Raw genomic sequence first — 19,465 nt, forward strand, 5'->3', positions numbered from 1 at the left:
ATTGTTTTCAAGGAGCTTACAGCAATGACAGTTGCCCTGTCATTTGTCTTAGGTTCTTTCTATATTCTAATAAGTAGGCAGGTATTTGGGTTACAGGTGGCCTTGTAAATATGAATTTTCATCACGTGTATAAATGCTGCAATGGTTGAGAAGAGGAGAGGAGAGGAGAGAATCAGAGTTGGAAGGCACCTTGGAGGTCTTCTAGTTCAACCCCCTTGCTTAAGCAGGACACCCCGTACTATTCCAGACAAGTGGCTGTTCAGTCTCTTCTCTCTTCTCCTTTTCTCTCCTCTCCTCTCCTCTTCTTTCCTTTCCTCTCCCCTCTCCTCTCCTCTTCCCTCCTTTCCTCTCGTCTTCTCTCTTCTCCTCCCCTCTCCTCTCATCTTCTCTTGTCTCCTCTCCTCTCCTCTCCTCTCTTCTTCTCTGCGCAAGTCGTTCCATTAATTAATTGTTGTATCGGGAAATATCTCTTTAGTTCTAGGTTGGTTCTCTCCTTGCTTGGTTTCCATCTGTTGTTTGTTGCCCTGCCTTCAGGTGCTTTGGAGAATAGGTTGAGTAGATCTGGAGGGAATCTGAATGGATCTGAGCAGATTCAGAGCTGTTGTAACTTTGAACGGTCACTAAACGAACAGTTGTAAGTTGAGGACTGCCTGTATTTGATATTTAGAGCATGCCTCACTGAATTGGAGGGTACACAATAGTAAAAAGTTTTGCAAGAGAGCCAAGGAGATGTAGTGGTTAAGGGGTTAAATTAGCAGCAGGGAGGCCCAATGTTCTCTCCCAGGCCAACCTACCTCGCAAAGTTGTTGGGGAGAAAAGCAGAAAGTTTGCCTGCTGTTTGTTGCCTTGAGCTCCTCAACGAAAGGAAATAAATAATTAAATTTGGAAGCGTAAAACATTCAGACATCAGGTGGACTTATGTTAAAAATTAATAAAAGGAACATTGGGGCAAAGGTTTGAACCTCTTGCGTTGGTAGTTAAAGGTTGCTTGGGGAGAGTTAAATTTTCTAAAGCTCCTTTTAAAAGCCAGTGTGGAGGATGGGTCTTCAAAATCAGCAATGAGGATGCGGAAACCCATCTGCAGGAAGAAGGGCCTCCTGGGATGGTCTTGGGAATAACAACCCTACAGGAAGAGTTATTTGCTTTCATTTGTACATTCCATAACAGCTGCATTTCTTAAGAAGTTCAGCTGAACTCTTGTTAAATTGCACTATTTACAGCAAATCCCTGAATTTACGTATCAAAGTGAGATGAAAAGTTCACCCTGTTTGAAATTTCAGAGAATCAATGCAGAGTTTGACAATAGAATAGAATCAGAGGTGAGTTGCTCCCGCTTCGGGCCAGATTGGGTGAACAGGTAGTAGCGGCGGTGGGAGGCTCCGCCCACCTGCCCGGATGCTTCTGCGCATGTGCGAGCATGTGCACACGAGCGAAATGGTAGTGGAAAAAAATGGAAATCCACCACTGAATGGAATGGAATAGAATAGAATCTGGAAGGGACCTTGGAGGTCTTCTAGTCCAACCCCTGCTTAGGCAGTAAACTCTATGACATTTTAGACAAATTGTAGTCCAGTCCCTTCTTAAAAGCCTCTAGCGTTGGAGCATCCACAATTTCTGAAGGCAGGTTGTTCCACTGGTTAACAATGTTCCCTCTAATTTTTTTTCAGTGTGAGCGGAAAAGTATAGTGTTTGAGCGGCACATTTTCATGCCTGAGCACCTGAATTTTTTTCACAGATGTCACCCAAGACAACAACAAAATCAGTGTTATTTGAAATTCAGTTATGTTTATTCAAGATACCCGCTTAATTAAAACTGTTATATAATATATGACTATGTAATATATATAGTAAGTTGAGGACTACTTGTATTCAAGTTCAATGGATGACTCTCTATGGGAAAAGGATCTATCCACATTTTCCATGCTATGAATTACTTTATATGCTTCATACTTTCCCCCTTACTATCCAATAGTCTGCAGTGATATTAGCAAGTGATGAATAAATTACCAATTGATGTAGATTAGCAATTGGGGTACATAAAGAAACAAACCTATTATTTATTGAGTTGCATGTATACAACATTTATATATTGGCTGGCTGTAAAATATATTTAACCATTTGTTTTTATATGATGATCCAAGAACTGGAACCATTTGCTGTATCAATACTATGGATGGTATCACCTAGCTGACCATGGCTGATCCCCCCAAAACTAGTAGAACAAACTGCCAAAACAAACTACATGGAGGTTAGCCAATTTGAGCTTGCTAAAGAAATCTGATCAGTCACCTTTGAGAGGATGAACCAACAGAAAATAAAGTTGGTTTTCAATATATTAAATGGCTCGTTTAATATACAGCCTTTTCATATGCAAATGATATAATAATGCATGGAATGTGTGATGAAATGTTGATTTGTAAGTACTAATTTTCAGACTTTCAGACAAAGATGCATAAAAGAGGCAAACCAATACATTAGGTCAGTTTTCTGTTTCCTGAAAATTATCCCTTTCTTCTCTGGTGCCATTGGTAAAAAAAACAGAAGACTAATTCAAAGCATTTAAAAAGAAAATAGATAATGACAGCATGCAAGTGTCAGCAAAGCCTTCCCCTGATAGATAAGGGAAAGAGGTATATGACCCTACACTTTCAGAATCAAACAGAAAGAAATCCCCTCCCAGACTAAATGTGTGTGTGTGTTACGCGCCTATACTTTCCAATAGATATGTGCAACAGACCGATCGGGAACCTGAAATCCAACTGCTTCCCCAAAGGCAGAGTGCTGTAATGTGCTTCCAGCAGCCCTTCGGGGCCGGTGGTCCTGTTCACAGTTATCACAAGGAAGCCCCTCTCCGTTAAGTGGAGATTATTTTCAGGAAAACAATTTGCGGACTCGCCGCCTGCCTTACACGCTCAGAGCTTTAAAAGCAGTCCTGGATAAATGGCAATAAGTGACGGGGGCTGCAGGTGCCGGGCGATTGAAGCGCTCTGCTCTACCCAGAGGGAAAGAGGAGGCAACCACCAGGAGCAGCCCCAGCGCTCGCGAGGCCACACGGCAAAATGGATGCGACACGCCCATCCGAACTGAGACACAAGCTGCCGCCGCAATTCCCTCTCCACCGCCCCTCCCTCCCTCCCATCCATCGCGCATTTCCTTCTGCGGAGGCCGAGTCTATCCCCGAGGGCCCGGGAGACACTTATTATTCATGACCGCCTTTAAGTTGCTCTTGCGGTGATTGGCTGGGCCTGCTGAAAGACAGAACTGGCAGCCACTCTGCGACAAGCTTGAACGGAGACAGGGGTTGCTGCCGGTGGTGGCGGGGGCGGGTGGGGGTGGGGGGTTACCTGCCCAGCTTGTTGATTCCTCTTGGTCCTGAATTGAATGGTGTCATTTCGGCTTCGTTGCTCTCCCCGGCTGGGTAGTTACGTTTCGGGGGAGGAAGGCAGCTGGCAGAGCCGAGGATTTGGCTCTGGATTCATCATGCTAAAAAACACTGCGCGGAAGTTGGAAGCTACTGCGCGGTGTTTTCTTTTCAAGTGCGCGCTAGCGCAGCCGCGCAGCTTAGAGGGAACGTAGCTGGTTAATTGTTCTCACTGTTAGGAAATTTCTCCTTAGTTCTAGATTGCTTCTCTCTTTCTTCAGTTTCCATCCATTGCTTTATCTCTTGTTTTCTGGTACTTTGGAGAGTAGGTTAACGCCCTCATGTTTATTGGAACGCTGCTGTCATGTCACCTCAAGTTCTTTTTTTCAACAGATTAGCCGAACCCAATTCCTGCAAGTGTTCTTCACATGTTTTAGCCTTCAGGGTCCCCCAATCTTCTCAGTTGCAGTTTTTCCAACTTCTTTTTCATATTGTGGTGACCAAAATTGGATGCAGTATCCCAAGTGAGGTCTTCCCAATCCCTGTAAATGGGCTTTGTTGTAGTTTGCTGGGTTTGGTATTTTTCTCAAAACATGATCAGGACTTTCCTGATCATTAACTTTAGGTTGTCCTCGACTTACAAATCCAAAATTTCCCTTGCTAAGTAAGGCAGTAGTTAAGTGAGTTTTGCCCCATTTTACGACCTTTTGGCCACAATTGTTGTTGAATTGTGAATTTCGCCAGTTGTTAAGTGAATCCTGCGGTCATTAAGTGGATCTGGCTCCTCCCATTGACTTTGCTTGTTGGACGCAGGCTGGGAAAGTTCCGAATGGTGAACAAATCATCCCAAGACAGTGCAACTCTCTTAAATACATGCCAATTGCCAGATTTTGATCACAGATTTTGATCATCCAGAATGCGGCTGCGCAGGTTGTCATGGGGGTACCTAGGTGCTCCCATGTTACACCCCTTTTAGGCGGCCTGCACTGGTTGCCGGTTGTTTTCCAGGTGCGATTCAAGGTATTATGACCTTTAAAGCGCTCCATGGCTTAGGCCCAGGGTACCTGCGAGACCACCTACTGCCAACAGTAGCCTCCCACCGTCCAGTACGATCCCACAGAGTTGGCCTGCTCAGGGTGCCGTCGGCCAGGCAGTGTCAGCTGGTGACCCCAGGGGGAGAGCCTTCTCTGTGGGAGCGCCTTCCCTCTGGAATGAGCTGCCCCCGGAGCTCCGCATAATCCCTGACCTCCGGTCCTTCCGACGCACCCTTAAAGTTGGCTTTTCCAGCAAGCCGGCCTGGCCTGTTAATTTTAATTTTAACTTATTTTAAATGTATTGTTTTTTTAAAAAAATTCGGTTTGTTTTTTTGGAAATGGATTTAATCTTTTTTAACTTTTGAGATCTGTGTTTTTTAATGTACGCCGCCCTGAGTCCTTTTGGAGAAGGGCGGCATATAAATCCAAATAAACCAAACCAAACCAAACCAAACATGACTGCGAGGATGCTGCCATTGTCGTAACTGTGAAAACCCATCAAAAGTCACATTTTGTTGTAGCAACGCCGTTGTAACTTTGAATGATGACTAAATGTATGTTTGCAAGTCAAGTACTACCTATACTTCGATATTTCTCGTTCTGAAGGGCTTCCGTGATTAATTCATGTTGAAATTATTGGCGTTGGAATGAGTTGCTGTCTGAATCCAGTAGTACAGGGGTGTCCAAACTTGGCAACTTTAAGACTTGTGGACTTCAACTCCCAGAATTCCCCAGCCAGAGCTGGCTGGGGAATTCTGGGAATTGAAGTCCACAAGTCTTAAAGTTGCCAAGTTTGGACACCCCTGCAGTAGTAGCTTTGCTTTCTAAAGGCAGGAAGAAAAAGTGAAATTTAGAAGGAAGAATATTCTGGGTATGCTTACAAACACCTGTTTGTGTAGCTACTGAAGGTGAAACCTATTGATTCTCTGAGTTAACAGGACATCATGTAATCTCCAAAAAACAGTAAAGAACATTATAGCATGATGTAACGGTCCAGTTCCCAAAATTTGTCAGGGTGTTCTGACCGAGGCTTCCAAAGAGCATGACGCAAATGTTTGATCCTGACAAAAACCTCTTTTATTAATTGACTGCAAATTCTGCTCATTCACATCCAGCAAAGTCTTTCAAGGGAGGATTTACAGTCACAGACCTTCTCTGGCTTGGAGAGCTGCCAGGCCAATATCTGCAAAACCTGGCAAGGAGTCTCGGAGAGTCACGAACTAATTAATTGAACAAATTGTCTCCTGCAAACTCCACTCCCCTTTCGCTCCTCTTTTATTTCCTCTGAGAGGGGCCATTCATCATCCACCTGTGGCTTTACCCCCAAGACGACCCCTATTCTTTAGCTGTTCCCTTTGTCTGGCAACTCTGCGCGTGCGCACATTGGGAACAGGCTCCAGCTTTTCCTCTGCCTCACTGATGTCTGACTCTGAAGGCAGCTGATAACTGGCTTATGGCTCTGGTCCCATCTCTGCCTCTGACACAGAGCCCTCATCAGAGCCTTCAGGATTGGCTCATGTTTCTCCCCAACCTCCTCACTGTCTGAATCTGCTGCCAGCTCTGCTGGCTGCTGGTGGGCCACAACACAGGATGGATTCCCACCAGACACTGGATCACAAACTGACCCCCATTTTAGCTCAACTCACACATAGATTCCTAAGGAAGAATGACAAGCCAAGCTGAGATATCTTCTCTATCTAATCTCATTTCATTATACTAGATCCTTCTCAGAATCCAATTAATGATAAAGGGAGCAGATATTTTTCCATCATGTGCAGCAGGAGCCTGCCTAACTCTTATATAAGGTTGTATGTGTCATCTGTGTGAAGCATATCGCCCTTAATATGCTTTTTGTTGTTGTACTTGATGCACAATCCTTAGCCAAGATGGCTATTAAATCCAGGCCATTATGGATTTATTGAAGAAACCACAGTCAACACTCTAGCTTGCCAATTACTATCAGGATCTAACAACCATTGCACAGGAATGGTCCTAGTTTTCTCCTAGTGATATACGTCAGTCCTCAATATCTGAATCAGCGTTAGTCAGTGGTGGGATTCTAAAATGTTAGCAACTGGTTCTCTACTCGGTTCTCTACTCAGTTGCTGGGTAGGCGTGGCCATCCATTGGAGTCATTGGAGGCAGGGGAGGCAGAGTCTCCCCTCTCATCATGAAATAATAATATATAAAATAATAATATCCACGAGGGAGTTTCATATATATAAGAGGAAGAGGAGCTCAGGCGGGCGAAAGGAAGTACTTTAGTCAGCGCGGTGTGGGGGAGAGGAGGGGAGAATGCCTGAGCATTCTCTCCTCTCCCCCACACCCCGCTGACTAAAGCGCTTCCTTTCGCCCGCCTGAGCTCTTCCGCGGGCGAAATAAAGCGCTTTAGTCAGTGGGGGTGTCGGGGGAGAGGAGGAGAGATTCTATCCTCTCCCCTGACACCCCACTGACTAAAGCGCTTTCTTTCGCCCATGGCACAGCTCAGGCAGGTGGACGCTCAGAGCCCCTGGAGCCCTTCCGCCAAGTAGGGTGCTCCCTCACAGCTCCTGTCCCGTCTGGCAGGCGCCACCCGCCCGGGAAGCAGCTGAGCTGGGAAGTCCCGGCCGGCAGTTTGGCTTCCAGAGCGGGCGGTGCGGGCACCGGTGGGCTCCTCTGGGCTCCCGCCTTCCCAAAGCGCATCCCTGTTTTTGCGGAAAGCAAAAGAATGGAGAAGAAACGGGGAAGCTTCGGGTTTTCACCCTCCCCAGGTTCCGGAGGCTTTCCTCGAGCCTCCAGAAGGGCAAAAATGGCTTCTCCGGGCTCCGGAGGCCCCTTGGGAAACCAGAAACTGACCTGTTTCCAGACTTCCGGTAGGCCTGTTTTTCCGCCTCCAGAGGCTTCCCCAAGCCTCCAGGAAAAACGCCCCCCTAGGCTTTGGAGGCCCCCCAGAAGACAGAAATGGGCCCGTTTCCGGATTTCCGGTACTTCCGGTAGGACTGTTTTTTGCCCTCCCAGACCCTCCATGTGGCCCCTGCACTTACCTGTGATCCAAAATGGGCCGTGTGTAGACTCCTGGGAGAGGAGTGGTGGGGTTGGGTGGGTGGGCCAGAGGGTCCTTCCAACTACTGGTTTGCCTGAACTGGTGTGAACCAGTGCAAACCGGCTGAATCCCACCACTGGAGTTAGCCCAAACCTCAATCCACTTAGATTGGCACTGTTTGTTGAGATTTTTCAACTGGCAAGATTGGGGAACTAAACACGGTTTCTCTCTCATCTTTGGGGAGGGGTGTGTGGATATTGCTTCTTAATGTTTTGCAGTTTAGGGTTTGTCATCTTGAGCTCTTGCCATGCTGGAGTTGACGGGAGTTATAATATTTTGGGAGTTACAGTATTTGGGGTGTTATGATACTTCGACGGCTGGGGAAAAACTACATGAAATGTTTGTGGCTGCAGGTTTCTACAGCAAACAAATGTGGGTTTTGATTACAGAGAAGGGAAGGCAACTCTATGATGCAGGAACCAGCAGACAAACCACAGCGAGCAAAACTCCCCTTCTTGTTACCGAGTTTTTAGAAATAAAGTGGGTAATTAAGCAGCCACTACCATCAGTCACCATGACAGCTTAGTACTGCTCAAACCCTTGGAGACAATCTGCTTCCTGTTCTCCATTGCTGGAGTTTCTTCCTGTGTCACAGTCACAGTCATCTTCCTCCTCCTCACTTGGGGGACATTGACGGTCGCTGTGCAAGCAAGCAGGATTGTCCCAGCCACTGGCTGTCCATTTTTCTCTTCTCTCTTCCCCTACTTTTTTCCTTCTCTGGTTTTGATTCCCTCCCTTCCTCCCAATCATTTGCCTTCCTCTTTTGGCGGCAGGTGCTGCATTTTCCAGCCTTCAATTGCTTTGAAGGTGCCTTTCTGCAGATTTAATGCTTGGGGGTGGGGGGAGGGGAGAATTGATATGCTGGCTCTGCATCTTTGATGGTTTAGCCCAGTGTTTCTCTATGGTTTTACTAGCATGAGGGGACTCCAACTCTCAGAATTCCCCAGCCAGAGAAACTCTGGTTTAGCTTGCAAACAGGGGTGGGTTATTCTGTTTCCCACCTTTCTGCTGCCTGCCAAGCTTTGATTTCTACTTCTGGAGAACCTCTCTCTGTAGTTGAGCGTCTTCTGTGGAACAAATACTCCTTTTCCTTTTCCCTTCCCTTCATCCTCTCCTTTCTTCTCCTTTCCTCTCCTCTCCCCTCCATTCTCCTGTCTTCTCCTCTCCCCTCCTTTCCCCTCCCTCCATTTTCCTCCATTCTCCTCTCTTCTCCTCTCCTCTTTTTGCCATTTGGAGCACTGCAGAGTGATTCTCAGGGCCAGGGAATGCAAAAACGCGATGCGCGGAGGCTAAAAAAAATTTTTTTTTTTGGTTTTTTAAAAAAATATTTTTTATTGAATGTTTTAATCTTTAAAAACAGAAAGAAAAACACCATAAGAAACAAAAATTGTTTTTCTTGTTTTCCTCTAGTAAACTTAGGTGTGTCTTATAGTCCGGTGTGTCATATAGTCCAAAAATGTGGTATCTCTCTTCCAAGCAACACACAACGAATTAAAATAATCTGAGTCATAAGGTGCATTAAGGAGGAAACATACTTCACCTTAATTGTTTTCTTTTTCTAGCATTTGAAGTCTTGACCTTGTCTTTGTTGATACTGGAACTGGAAGCCATCCAAGCAGTAAGAATGCGGATTCCTGGTAAGTGTCTCACAAGATACTAGGAATGCTGTAAGAAAGAAAACAGTAACTGCAATTATAAAACGCCTTAGAGTGAACGTCTTGTCTTTCCATTCTTAAATATACGCAAGGTTGCCTTAAAGAACTTTTATTTTCTACAATACACCCTTTCTACCATCCTCTCTCCAAAGAACTCTATTTTCACGACTCACATAGATCTGTTCCAGATAAAGATTTGCGAGTATTATTATCCTCTCACCATACAGTACATAATTTATTTTTATCTCCAAACTAGCTGAATGTACATGCTTTGCTACGAAACCATGTGATCGGGCCAGCCAGCAGGCTGGATGAGTCACATGCTGGCCCTGCCCATATAAGGCAACTGGCAGTTAGAACAGAGTTCCTTTCAGGTGGGGCGGGGGAGTAGAACATCTAACTCCTTAGCACTGGCGTATGTTAAATAATACTGTATAAGAAATACTGATGATCTGATGGTCATTTCGAAAAATCCTTTCTTAGTGAGCACCTAGAAGCCAAGAGGAACATACGTGCCAAATTTCAAGTTTGTAGGCTTTACGGTTCTGGAGATTTCGTGATGATGCGTGGGTGGTATTTTGCTTTTATATATATAGATTTCCCCATCCATCGTTTATATAATTAAATAGTGCAGAAGAAAGACAAAAAGGAAACAATAGAAAGAAAGCAACACAGAACAGTAAGAACAAAATTATATGTATCTCCCAATTCTTTTCAACTACATAGTTATTATGTGGAAATTGGTGGTTAGATAATGGAAAATGAAATTTCTGCACTGTTACTTCTAGAAATGCAGTCCTGCAATGCTGGATAAATAAATTTATTGACCAAATTTCATGGCGGATTGACGTCTTGATGTTCCCTGTGAGTCACGTACAAACGTAGGTTAAGTATTGGGTGGACAATTACAATGCAGAATGCTCAGCCTTCATGAAAACTGTTGTGGGAATTTTATAGACAAATCTATTTGTAATATAAATAAGCAAGGTAAGGGGCTCCAACAGTTTCCAGGAACAACATCGCAGCTCTCTATCCAGAAGAGTGCTAGGAAGGGTTAAGATCCTACAAAGAACTCTTAATTTCCCAGACTCTGGTAGAAGACTTAAAATTGAGGAAGACGCAGATCATCCACGTGGATGAGAAAGGAATTTTTATAATATGTTCCTGGGTTGTTTTTCTCTCCTGCCTGAATATAACAAGGAGCTTTAAGTCTCTTGTTTTGGATCTGGAATAAGGGGCAGGGTGATAACATAAAAACACAGTTGGAAGGAACCATGGAGCAGGGGTGGGATGCTACGGGTTTGCTTGGGTTCGGGAGAACCCGTAGCTAATGTTATGGCCGGTTTGGAGAACCTCCAAATCTCATCCCTGGCTGGCCCCGCCCACCATTCCCTGCCCCTGCCACCCACCACGCCTTTCCCAGGAGTCTCCACACAGCCCGTTTTGGATGTGAGGTAAGTGCAGGGCCTGCATGAAGGCTGGGGGAGGGGGGGGGAAACGGGCCTCCTGGAAGGCAGTTTTTTTCCTCCCAGAGGCTCAAGGAAAGTCACACCCACCACCATAGTCATGCACACCAAGCAACCGGGCAGAGAATCCATTGCTAAAATTTTTGAAGCCCACCCCTGCCTTGGAAGTCTTCTAATCCAGCCTCCTGGTCAAGCAGGAAACCCTATACTATTTCAGGCAAATGGTTGCTCAGTCTCTTGTTAAAAATCTCCAATTTTGGGGCACTCACAACTTCTGAAGGCAAGTTGTACCACTGGTTGATTATTCTTACTTGTCAGGAAATTTCTCCTTAGTTCTAGGTTGCTTCTCACGTTGTTCAGTTTCCCTCCATTGCTTTGAACAATAGGTTGACCTATTGTTCAACTCTTTTCTGGTGCTTTGAACAATAGGTTGACCCCCTTCTTGTTTGTGGCATCCCCTCAAATCATCAGTGTTGGAGCACTCACAACTTCTGGGGGCAAGTCCTTCCACTGATTAATTGTTCTAAGAGATGGGGTCCCTTGTTATTGTAACAAACTCATCTGGTGTCAGGTTGCTTCCTCTTGATTCTGCCCAACTAAATTCTCAAACCATGTAATCCTATAGGTCCTCTTTTTACAACTTCTCTGGAGCCTTTTACTTCCCTGTCTCTTAGACTGCGGCCTCAAAGGCCACAACCTCTCTTCCACTGCTTCTATTCTTATTATTATGGTTCGTTGTATAATATCAGACAGACTGGGTTTAGGAAAGACTCCCTCCTATCGAGTCCTTCCCAAGGATCTGGGAGAGATAGATGTGAGTGTTTGGTGGTGTTAGAGGTATCGTCACAGGATGGAAGCTGGTGGGTTTTTTTATCAGTGCCAATGGTGTCCACGGGATGCTCCAGATGTTTTGGAATTCTACCCAAGGCGCCTATGAAAATTGGTATGTACTTTGCTTTCTTTGGCCACAGTCGTTCTACTTCTGTTTGCAGGTCTTTGTATTTTGTGTTTTTTTCTGGTGACGCTGGTCAATCAGGGCAACCGGGACTATGCAAATATGGGATGGAGCATATTGCTTACACTTTTGCCTTTCAGCCCCAATCCAGGAGCATTTGCAGGCCGTCGCTTTCGTGACAAACTGTTTTTGTGTTGAATTGATGTTTTATTGACAAAGAAATAAAGGGAGACTAAACGTAAAGGTTCCCCTCGCACATAGGTGCTAGTCATTCCTGACTCTAGGGGACAGTGCTCATCTTCGTTTCAAAGCCGAAGAGTCAGCGCTGTCCGAAGTTGTCTCTGTGGTCATGTGGCCGGCATGACTAAACACTGAAGGCGCATGCAATGTTACCTTCCCACCAAAGATGGTTCCTATTTTTCTACTTGCATTTTTTATTTATTTTATTCAATTTATAAGTCGCTCCCTCTCCACGAAGGGACTCGGGGCGGCGTACAATTAAATATATAAACATATGGTATGGAGGAGGTATATACATAAAATATTTTTACATGCTTTCGAACTGCTAGGTTGGCAGAAGCTGAGGCAAGTAATGGGAGCTCACTCCATTATGTGGGGCTAGGGATTTGAACCGCTGAATTGCCAACCTTTCTGATTGACAAGCTCAACATCTTAGCCCCTGAGCCACTGCGTCCCTCTGAAAGTGAGAGTAGTATAGATCTATTTCAAGCTATTTAGCTCTCAACAAGTAGCCATACTCTCCTGGGATTCGAACCCTGGTGACTGTCTTTTGTTATCTTCTCTGGTTTGTTATTTGCCACCCATATTGCAGTTTGAAGTGATTCCAAGAGGCTTGCCACAAGCAGTGGTGAAATTCAATTTTTTTACTAGCGGTTCTGTGGACGTGGTCTGATGGGCGTGGCAGGGGAAGGATACTGCAAAATCTCCATTCTCACCCAACTCTGGGGCCAGCCAGAGGTGTTATATGCCAGTTCTCTGAACTACTCAAACTTTCCACTACCGGTTCTCCAGAACCTGTCAGAACCTGCTGAAATTTCACCCCTGCCCATAAGACAAGCCAAAATGTTGATCCTACAGTTGTGCCTTCAACTTGATTCTCTTCCTCTATTGGTGCTTCTGTAATGGAATGTGTGAATGACCTTGGGGAGATGAGGGAAAGAGGTACAAATGGTCCTTGACTTATGACCACAATTGAGCTCAAAATTTCTTGTTGTTAAGTGAGACCTTTGTGAAGTGATTTTTGCCCTGTTTTACGGCCTTTCTTGCCACCATTGTTCAGTGAATTGCTGCAACTGGTAAGTTATTAACCCGGTTTTTAAGTGAATCTGGCTTCCCCATGGAATTTGCTTGTCAAAAGCTTGCAAAAGCAGATCACATGGCCCCAGGATGCTTCAACCGTCATAAATGTGAGGCAGTTACCAACAGTCTGAATTTTGATCATGTGACCATGGAGGTGATGCAATGGCCATACATGTTAAATTTTGATCGTGTAATCCTAGGGATTCTGCAAGGGTCATAAGTGTGATTAAGCAGTCATTTTTTTCAGTGTCGCTGTACCTTTCAGCGGTCAGTAAATGAATGGCTGTAAATCGAGGATTATCTATAGTCTACAATAACCCTGGTAGTATGTTTGAAAAGCAAAATAGAGTGTTCTTCTCACTGAATGTCCCTATATCCTGAAATTCTCACAACCAGAGTAAAAGTATAGTTCTTATTTTGGTTGCCTTTGTTTTGATAATTTTTTTTAAAAAAAAAAATCTTCACATTGATCTTCATAAAATGTCCATCTCATTATTTTGGCAACAGGTTGGATTGTTTTCTCTCTTTGGATTTCTTTGTGCTCCTCCTTTGTAATCTTTTATAATCCCATTATTTTCTCATCTTGCTCAACTCTATAGGGCCACTCTGATCCAGCTGCCTGCTGAAATATTTCAAATCAGAGTTTAGTAATTCTATTTAGTCAGCACATTTCTTAGAGCAGAGGCAAGATGTACATTTAATCATTGGTGCCTCATTTGTTGACAGTACGCACTTCCACTTTCTTGGGGCTTTAAAAATGTTGAAAGGGGAGTATTCGAGTCTGCAATTCTCAAGGGAAATGTTTTTAAAAGGGATGGATCAAACTTGGAAGCAGAAATGAAGTTGATCAGTATCTTATGAACTCTTCTGTTCTTGGAAATATTGAAAATGATTGTTTCTGAGTCAGAACTGCATGTAATCAGGGTAACGTCATTTGTTCTCTCAGACATCCCCACAGACCAAGAGGGATGTGAGGTGAGATATGATGCTCTTCATCTTTAAGGTCAGATAATTTCATGCACCAATGTTTTGCATCCTTCTGTTTTGCAAAGCTGGGAATCTCGAGGGAAGATCTGTAGATTGACCTTATAAATTATTAGCGTGGATTTCCTAATGTGTTGCTTGATGAGCTAATACAGTGATGACAAATCTTTTTGTAAAAGCGTGCCAAAATTGGGTGTGCATGCATGATCGTGCGAGTGCACATGCCTACACCCACAATGCAATGCGCCCCACCCACCAGCGCATGTGTGTGCAACCCTCTGTGCATGTGCACCCCTCCCCTGCACGGTAGGAGGGAATTTCCGAACTTCCGGTTGGCCTCTGTTTCACCCTTCCGAGGCTCCCGAGGCTTTCCTGAAGCCTGGGGAGGGTGAAAACGGCCTTCCCCGGCCCTCCGGAAGGATAAAAATTAGCTGACCGGCACGCTCATATGCACTGGAGCTGATGGCTCATGTGCCAGCAGATATGGCACTTCCTGTCACCTGTGGCACATGTGCCATAGGTTCGCCATCACAGAGCTAATATATAGTTTCATTATCGAAATCAGCAAAATGAACCAGTGAAAGCATATGCTTCCAGGTTTACAAGGATTCAGTGATGCCAGTTGTGTTTCACTGCAAATAAATGGGATATTGTGTTAAATTTTGCAGCCTCGTAATCTCGGTTAGAAAGAACTAAGCTCCTGGACCTTGCGGGGAGGGGAGGGAAAGAGTGTCTGCCAGGTTTCAGAATAATTGGGAGAGGGAGAAGGTTGGCCCATCAAACAACAGAAATGTTGGTTGTACTGTGGTCGTAAGCCAAGAACTATCTGTATAGGTTTTTTCAGCCCCATGTCTCAAAGTCATTTAAAACGTTTTCTTGGGCAACAACGTAGAAGAAATTTGTCATTGCCATTTGTGTTTGACTCTGTGGACGCATTTTAGACCTCGTAAAACAGGAGTGTCAAACTCAATTTCATTGAGGGCTGCATCAGGATTGTGTTTGACCTCAGGGGGAGAGTGGGCGTGGCCAGGTTGGGCGTGGCCAGCTCGACATCACTTGTGTTGGGGGCGCCTGTGGCAGCCCAAGCGCTGTGCCAGAGAAGACGGGCTCCCGAGCTCCATTTTCGACTGCGACGGCCTCCTGCAACCCTCTGATAGTGAAAACAGAGCTCGGGAGTGCTCCACACACTGTTTTTGCTGGCAGAGGCACTGTGGGCCAGTCCTTCTCTGCTTCCAGAGAGGCTCCGTGGGCCAGATCTAAGCACCTACAGGCTGAATCCGGCTGCCAGGTCTTGAGTTTGACACCCCTGTCATAAGGTGATCCACTGGCCTCCCAACCAACAGCTAACCTCATCTGACTCTGCTTAACTTCCCTGTCACGATGTTAAAAAGTTTGCTAGGCCTGAACTGCCTAAACTGACATTCAAGAGTTAAACTAAGAAAGCTTTATTGCGCAGGTCATAAAACAAAATGTTATCTGAAAGTGATTTATTGCGCACGCGTTACACATTCCAAAATTCCCCTCTTCTTTGTTCGGCAGCCAACTTTGGCAGACGTAGCTTTCATTATCAAAATGTAACCAATTAGTTATTTTCTGTTTCATTTACTTTTATTATTTTATTATTAAAGTTTGTTTATTAATTAGAATATTTTAAAAGACTTATTTTTTCTCAATATCTCAAAAGATATGCGGAAGGGAATCAGCCACGGTCCATTGATCTCCAACAGGGTGTTTTTCCCCTGACAACTTGGTATGCAGAGTTTGGCTTTTGATGATACCGGCTGAGATGGCTACAATTTATGGCTGTATTTTCTCTTCACGCTATCTTAAGATAACCGACTAAGCCTAATTAGCAATGTCGAAAAAAAAAGAAAAAGAAAGACGGGGCGAGCACAGATGGATCAGCTTCCTCTGACAAGGAGGCTCCCTCGGACACAGAGAAGCAAGATCAAAACGTGCTTCAGGAACAACAAATTCCTTCAGGTGCCGAGCCAAATATGGGAGAAGAAGCTACAGGACGCGACATCCACGAAACGAGGTCAGTGGTTCCTCCTTCTAAAATATCTCCAGGAGATTATGAATTTTTGGGGGCCAAGCCAAAACTTCCCACTCTGCCAGAGCCACTCCATTCCCAGACCCTCACAGATTATCAAACGATTGATGAATGGCAACTGCCGGCACAGAAAAAAATCCTCCCACGCAGAAAGCTGATTTTATGAAATCCCCCCAGATGATGAGCAAGAAATGCAAAGCTATCTTGATCAAATAGAACTGTTTGAAAAATATGCTAGGGAGGCGAGAGTGTGTTTTGAAGAGATAAGGCGAAGTAGGAGAAGCTCCCCCACTCCCAAAATGTCTGAGAACGCCATCTTGTCTTCAAAACAACAGCCTAAGACACACCCCACAGAGTTCATTGGTCAATTAGAACAAAGAGACATGTACACGTCACCGAGGTCACGGGGTCCCTTTGAGTCAACTGAACTTCCGCATACGTATAGAAAGGAGAGGCAGCCAAAAAGTGAAGCTGCACTGCCATCTGCTGGCGGAGAAAAATTATTACAACAAAAGATGAAGCAATTGGACCAGATCTTTAGAGATCTGTCTATGAGTTTTACAGAAGCCCAAACTTTGCCCCCAAAGGTTAAGTCTTCAACACCCCCTGGCGGTGCGGAATTCTCCCTAGATGGAAAAAGGCAAAGCCAAAGGCGAATTCGAGGAAGCCAATTTGATGTTGCCACGCAAAGGCCAATGATGCAACCCCAGCATCCCCTGGTTCAACAACCAGCTTTGCAACCAGAGCAACAAATCATTCCTCAGCAGGTATTCACAGTCACCCCCTTGACTGGTGAGTCCAAATTAAAGGAGTCAGGAGAGAATTATAAAGCCTGGGTCAGTGAAATTGCGCTCTTACTTCGAAGAGAAGGCACACATTCCATGGTTTTTGATCCTCCCCGTCAACCCTGGACACCTGCAATAAGAGACCTCGAAAACAGAGCAATCACGACTTTACTCATGTCAATGGAAATTGAGATCCAAGGTATCTTTCCACCTGATGCAACTGCCCAAGAAATATGGGCTATTTTGGAAGATTGCTACAGGCCCGTTTCAATTGAATCCTCATGTTTGCTCATGTCCGAGTTCCATGGTTCGAAGTTGAAACCTGGTGAACGAACTGGTGGACATTTGACCAAACTGAAAAGAATGAGAAGTGAATTGAGACAAAATGGCCATGTAATCGATGATATCCAAATGATTAGCATCATCATTAACTCATTGAATTATGAATGGAAAGATGCTGTTGCAAAGATTAACTACGTGCCTATTGCTCAACGCACAGTTAACCACGTTTGCAGACTTTTAGTGGAAGACGAAGCTATCAGGTTAGCTACCCCACATCTGCAACGGCCTCCAGCACCAAAGGCTCCAGCCAGATGTCCCTGCCGAGGAAGAGGCTACGCTCCAAGGATGCCAAAATGCTACACCTGCAACCGTGTGGGACATGACACCCGGGATTGTCCCCAACGAGTTCCAGCTCCCATCACGTACCAGCCCAGAGGAACAGATTCCAGAGGCAGAGTTAGAGGCGGAAGACAAGGTCGTCGTGGTCCAAGGCGTGATTCACAAGCTCCATTTGTGACACTGGCCATAACCAACGTTCCACAACCTGATCCAAAGTTCGACAGACGTCTTTTGTGGACTTTAGATAGTGGAGCAGCTGTGCACGTTACCCACAGAAGGGAACTTTTCACAGAGATGGGCGAACCAGAGCCCGAGTATCGAGAACTGTATTCCTTCACCAACCACACTTGCAAGGTCATGGGAAAAGGAACTGTTTACATTGAAGAGCTCGATACACACATCCCTGATGTTTATTACATACCTTCAGCAACCAGTAATTTGTTTAGTCAAAGTCACTTGTCTAGAGAGTTAAAGTTCCAGGTTCACCACCTCGAAAAAGCAAGTTACTTAGTTAAAGATGGTGATATTGTTGCTGAAACTATGCTGATTGGTGGTGTTTATTACTTAAAGCCAAAGCCTAAAGGGCAAGCACAGGCAAGTATGCAAACTCCAAAAAGGCACAACGCAGACCCAGAGAGAGTTGTCCCAGAGAGAGAAAACGTTACTGTGCCAAAGGCTCCTAAAGCCAACAAACAAAGAAAACAGAAACAGATTGCTCAGAGCAAGCCTGAGGGTCCTCATGAAACTGTTAATGTTGAGAATTCACTAACTGGTAAACCTTTGCATTCCAGGTGTATTCACAAGTGGCACAGAAGATTGGGGCATGCCAGTTTCCGTGTTCTTAGAAAGATGCCGGATTTCGCAAAAGGTTTGGATCTAAAGGGGTGTAAGGTGTTTTTGGATTGTGCGGTTTGCAAAAAGGCTAAATCCAAGGTGGCTGCAATTCCCAAACACGCTACACGCCGGTCAACACGCATTTTTGATTTGGTACACACTGACATAGTGGGTCCTTTCCCACCAACACTTGGTGGCAGAAAGTATTTTTTAACAATTGTAGATAATCATTCTAGATATGGATTTGTATATCCTATGAGAGAGAAATCTGAGACCTTTCAGATCTTTAAAGACTTTGCAGCATTTGTTTCTACACAATACCAAGTTCGCATCGCCAGAATCCAGAGTGACCGTGGTGCAGAATTCATGTCTCAGCGTTTCCAGGACTGGATGCGTAAGAATGGAATTCTTCATCAGACATCTGCTCCATATACACCGGCTCATAACGGAGTCGTAGAAAGAAGACAAAGGGTTCTACAAACCATGATGCGTTGTCTTCTAGAAGATGCCAATCTCAGTAACGCATACTGGGGTGAAGCAATCAAATATGCAAATTACATTGTCAACCGTACTTGGAGCAGTGTAATCAATCAAACTCCTTTCTACATGCTGTATGGCTACAAGCCTGATCTCAAGAACCTCCACATTTTTGGTTCATATGCTATGGTGAACACTCCCTTAAGTCAAAGAAGAAAGGGAGGTACAGTAGCAAAGAGACTGAGATTTATGGGTATTGATGATAATTCAAAATGGTACAAATTCATTGATACTAAACATGTGATTGTCATTTCACAATCTGCTAATTTTGAGGAAGACATTGACTGGTCCAGGATTCATTCCAATGATCCTGAAGTTTATTTTCCTAGAGATGGTGTTCCAGATGCCACGCAGCCTGATGACAATTCGCAGGCAGATATTCCTTCTACCAGTTCTTCACAACCTGATGTTCCATCTTCGCAAGCCGCGGATACTGATGCTAGTGACGAACGTGAGGACGAGGATGATGATGAAGAAGAAGAAGACTGGACTGATGTTCCTAGACGCTCCAAGAGGGCCACAAAAGGAATCCCTCCACAACGTTATTCATGGCAACTGACAAAAACACCAGTACCTTTGATTTGCAACGTTACTCTACCTCCAGAGACATTCACACAAATCAAACAGCTTCCTGATTCAGAACAAGACAAATGGTATGATGCAATGCAGGATGAAATGGACAGTTTGAAGAAACTTAATGTATTCACACCTGCAAAACCTCCAGCAAACAAGAAAGTCATTGGCACCCGATGGGTCTACAGAATCAAGAAGAAACCGA

At 44.7% G+C, this 19,465-nt stretch overlaps 1 protein-coding gene across 1 annotated transcript in view; it reads left to right on the top strand.

The window, feature by feature from the left end:
• Positions 1-19,465, top strand: part of HSD3B7 (hydroxy-delta-5-steroid dehydrogenase, 3 beta- and steroid delta-isomerase 7) — a 93,688-nt gene that overhangs the window by 9,999 nt on the left and 64,224 nt on the right. The window contains exon 2 of the mRNA XM_081971537.1: positions 9,040-9,114. Coding sequence (XP_081827663.1) covers positions 9,102-9,114 — 13 coding nt within the window. The 5' untranslated portion in view covers positions 9,040-9,101. The remainder of the gene's footprint in view (positions 1-9,039; positions 9,115-19,465) is intronic.

This window comes from Natrix helvetica, assembly GCF_964273705.1.
Source record: "Natrix helvetica genome assembly, chromosome: Z".
NCBI classification, from domain to species: Eukaryota; Metazoa; Chordata; class Lepidosauria; order Squamata; family Natricidae; genus Natrix; species Natrix helvetica.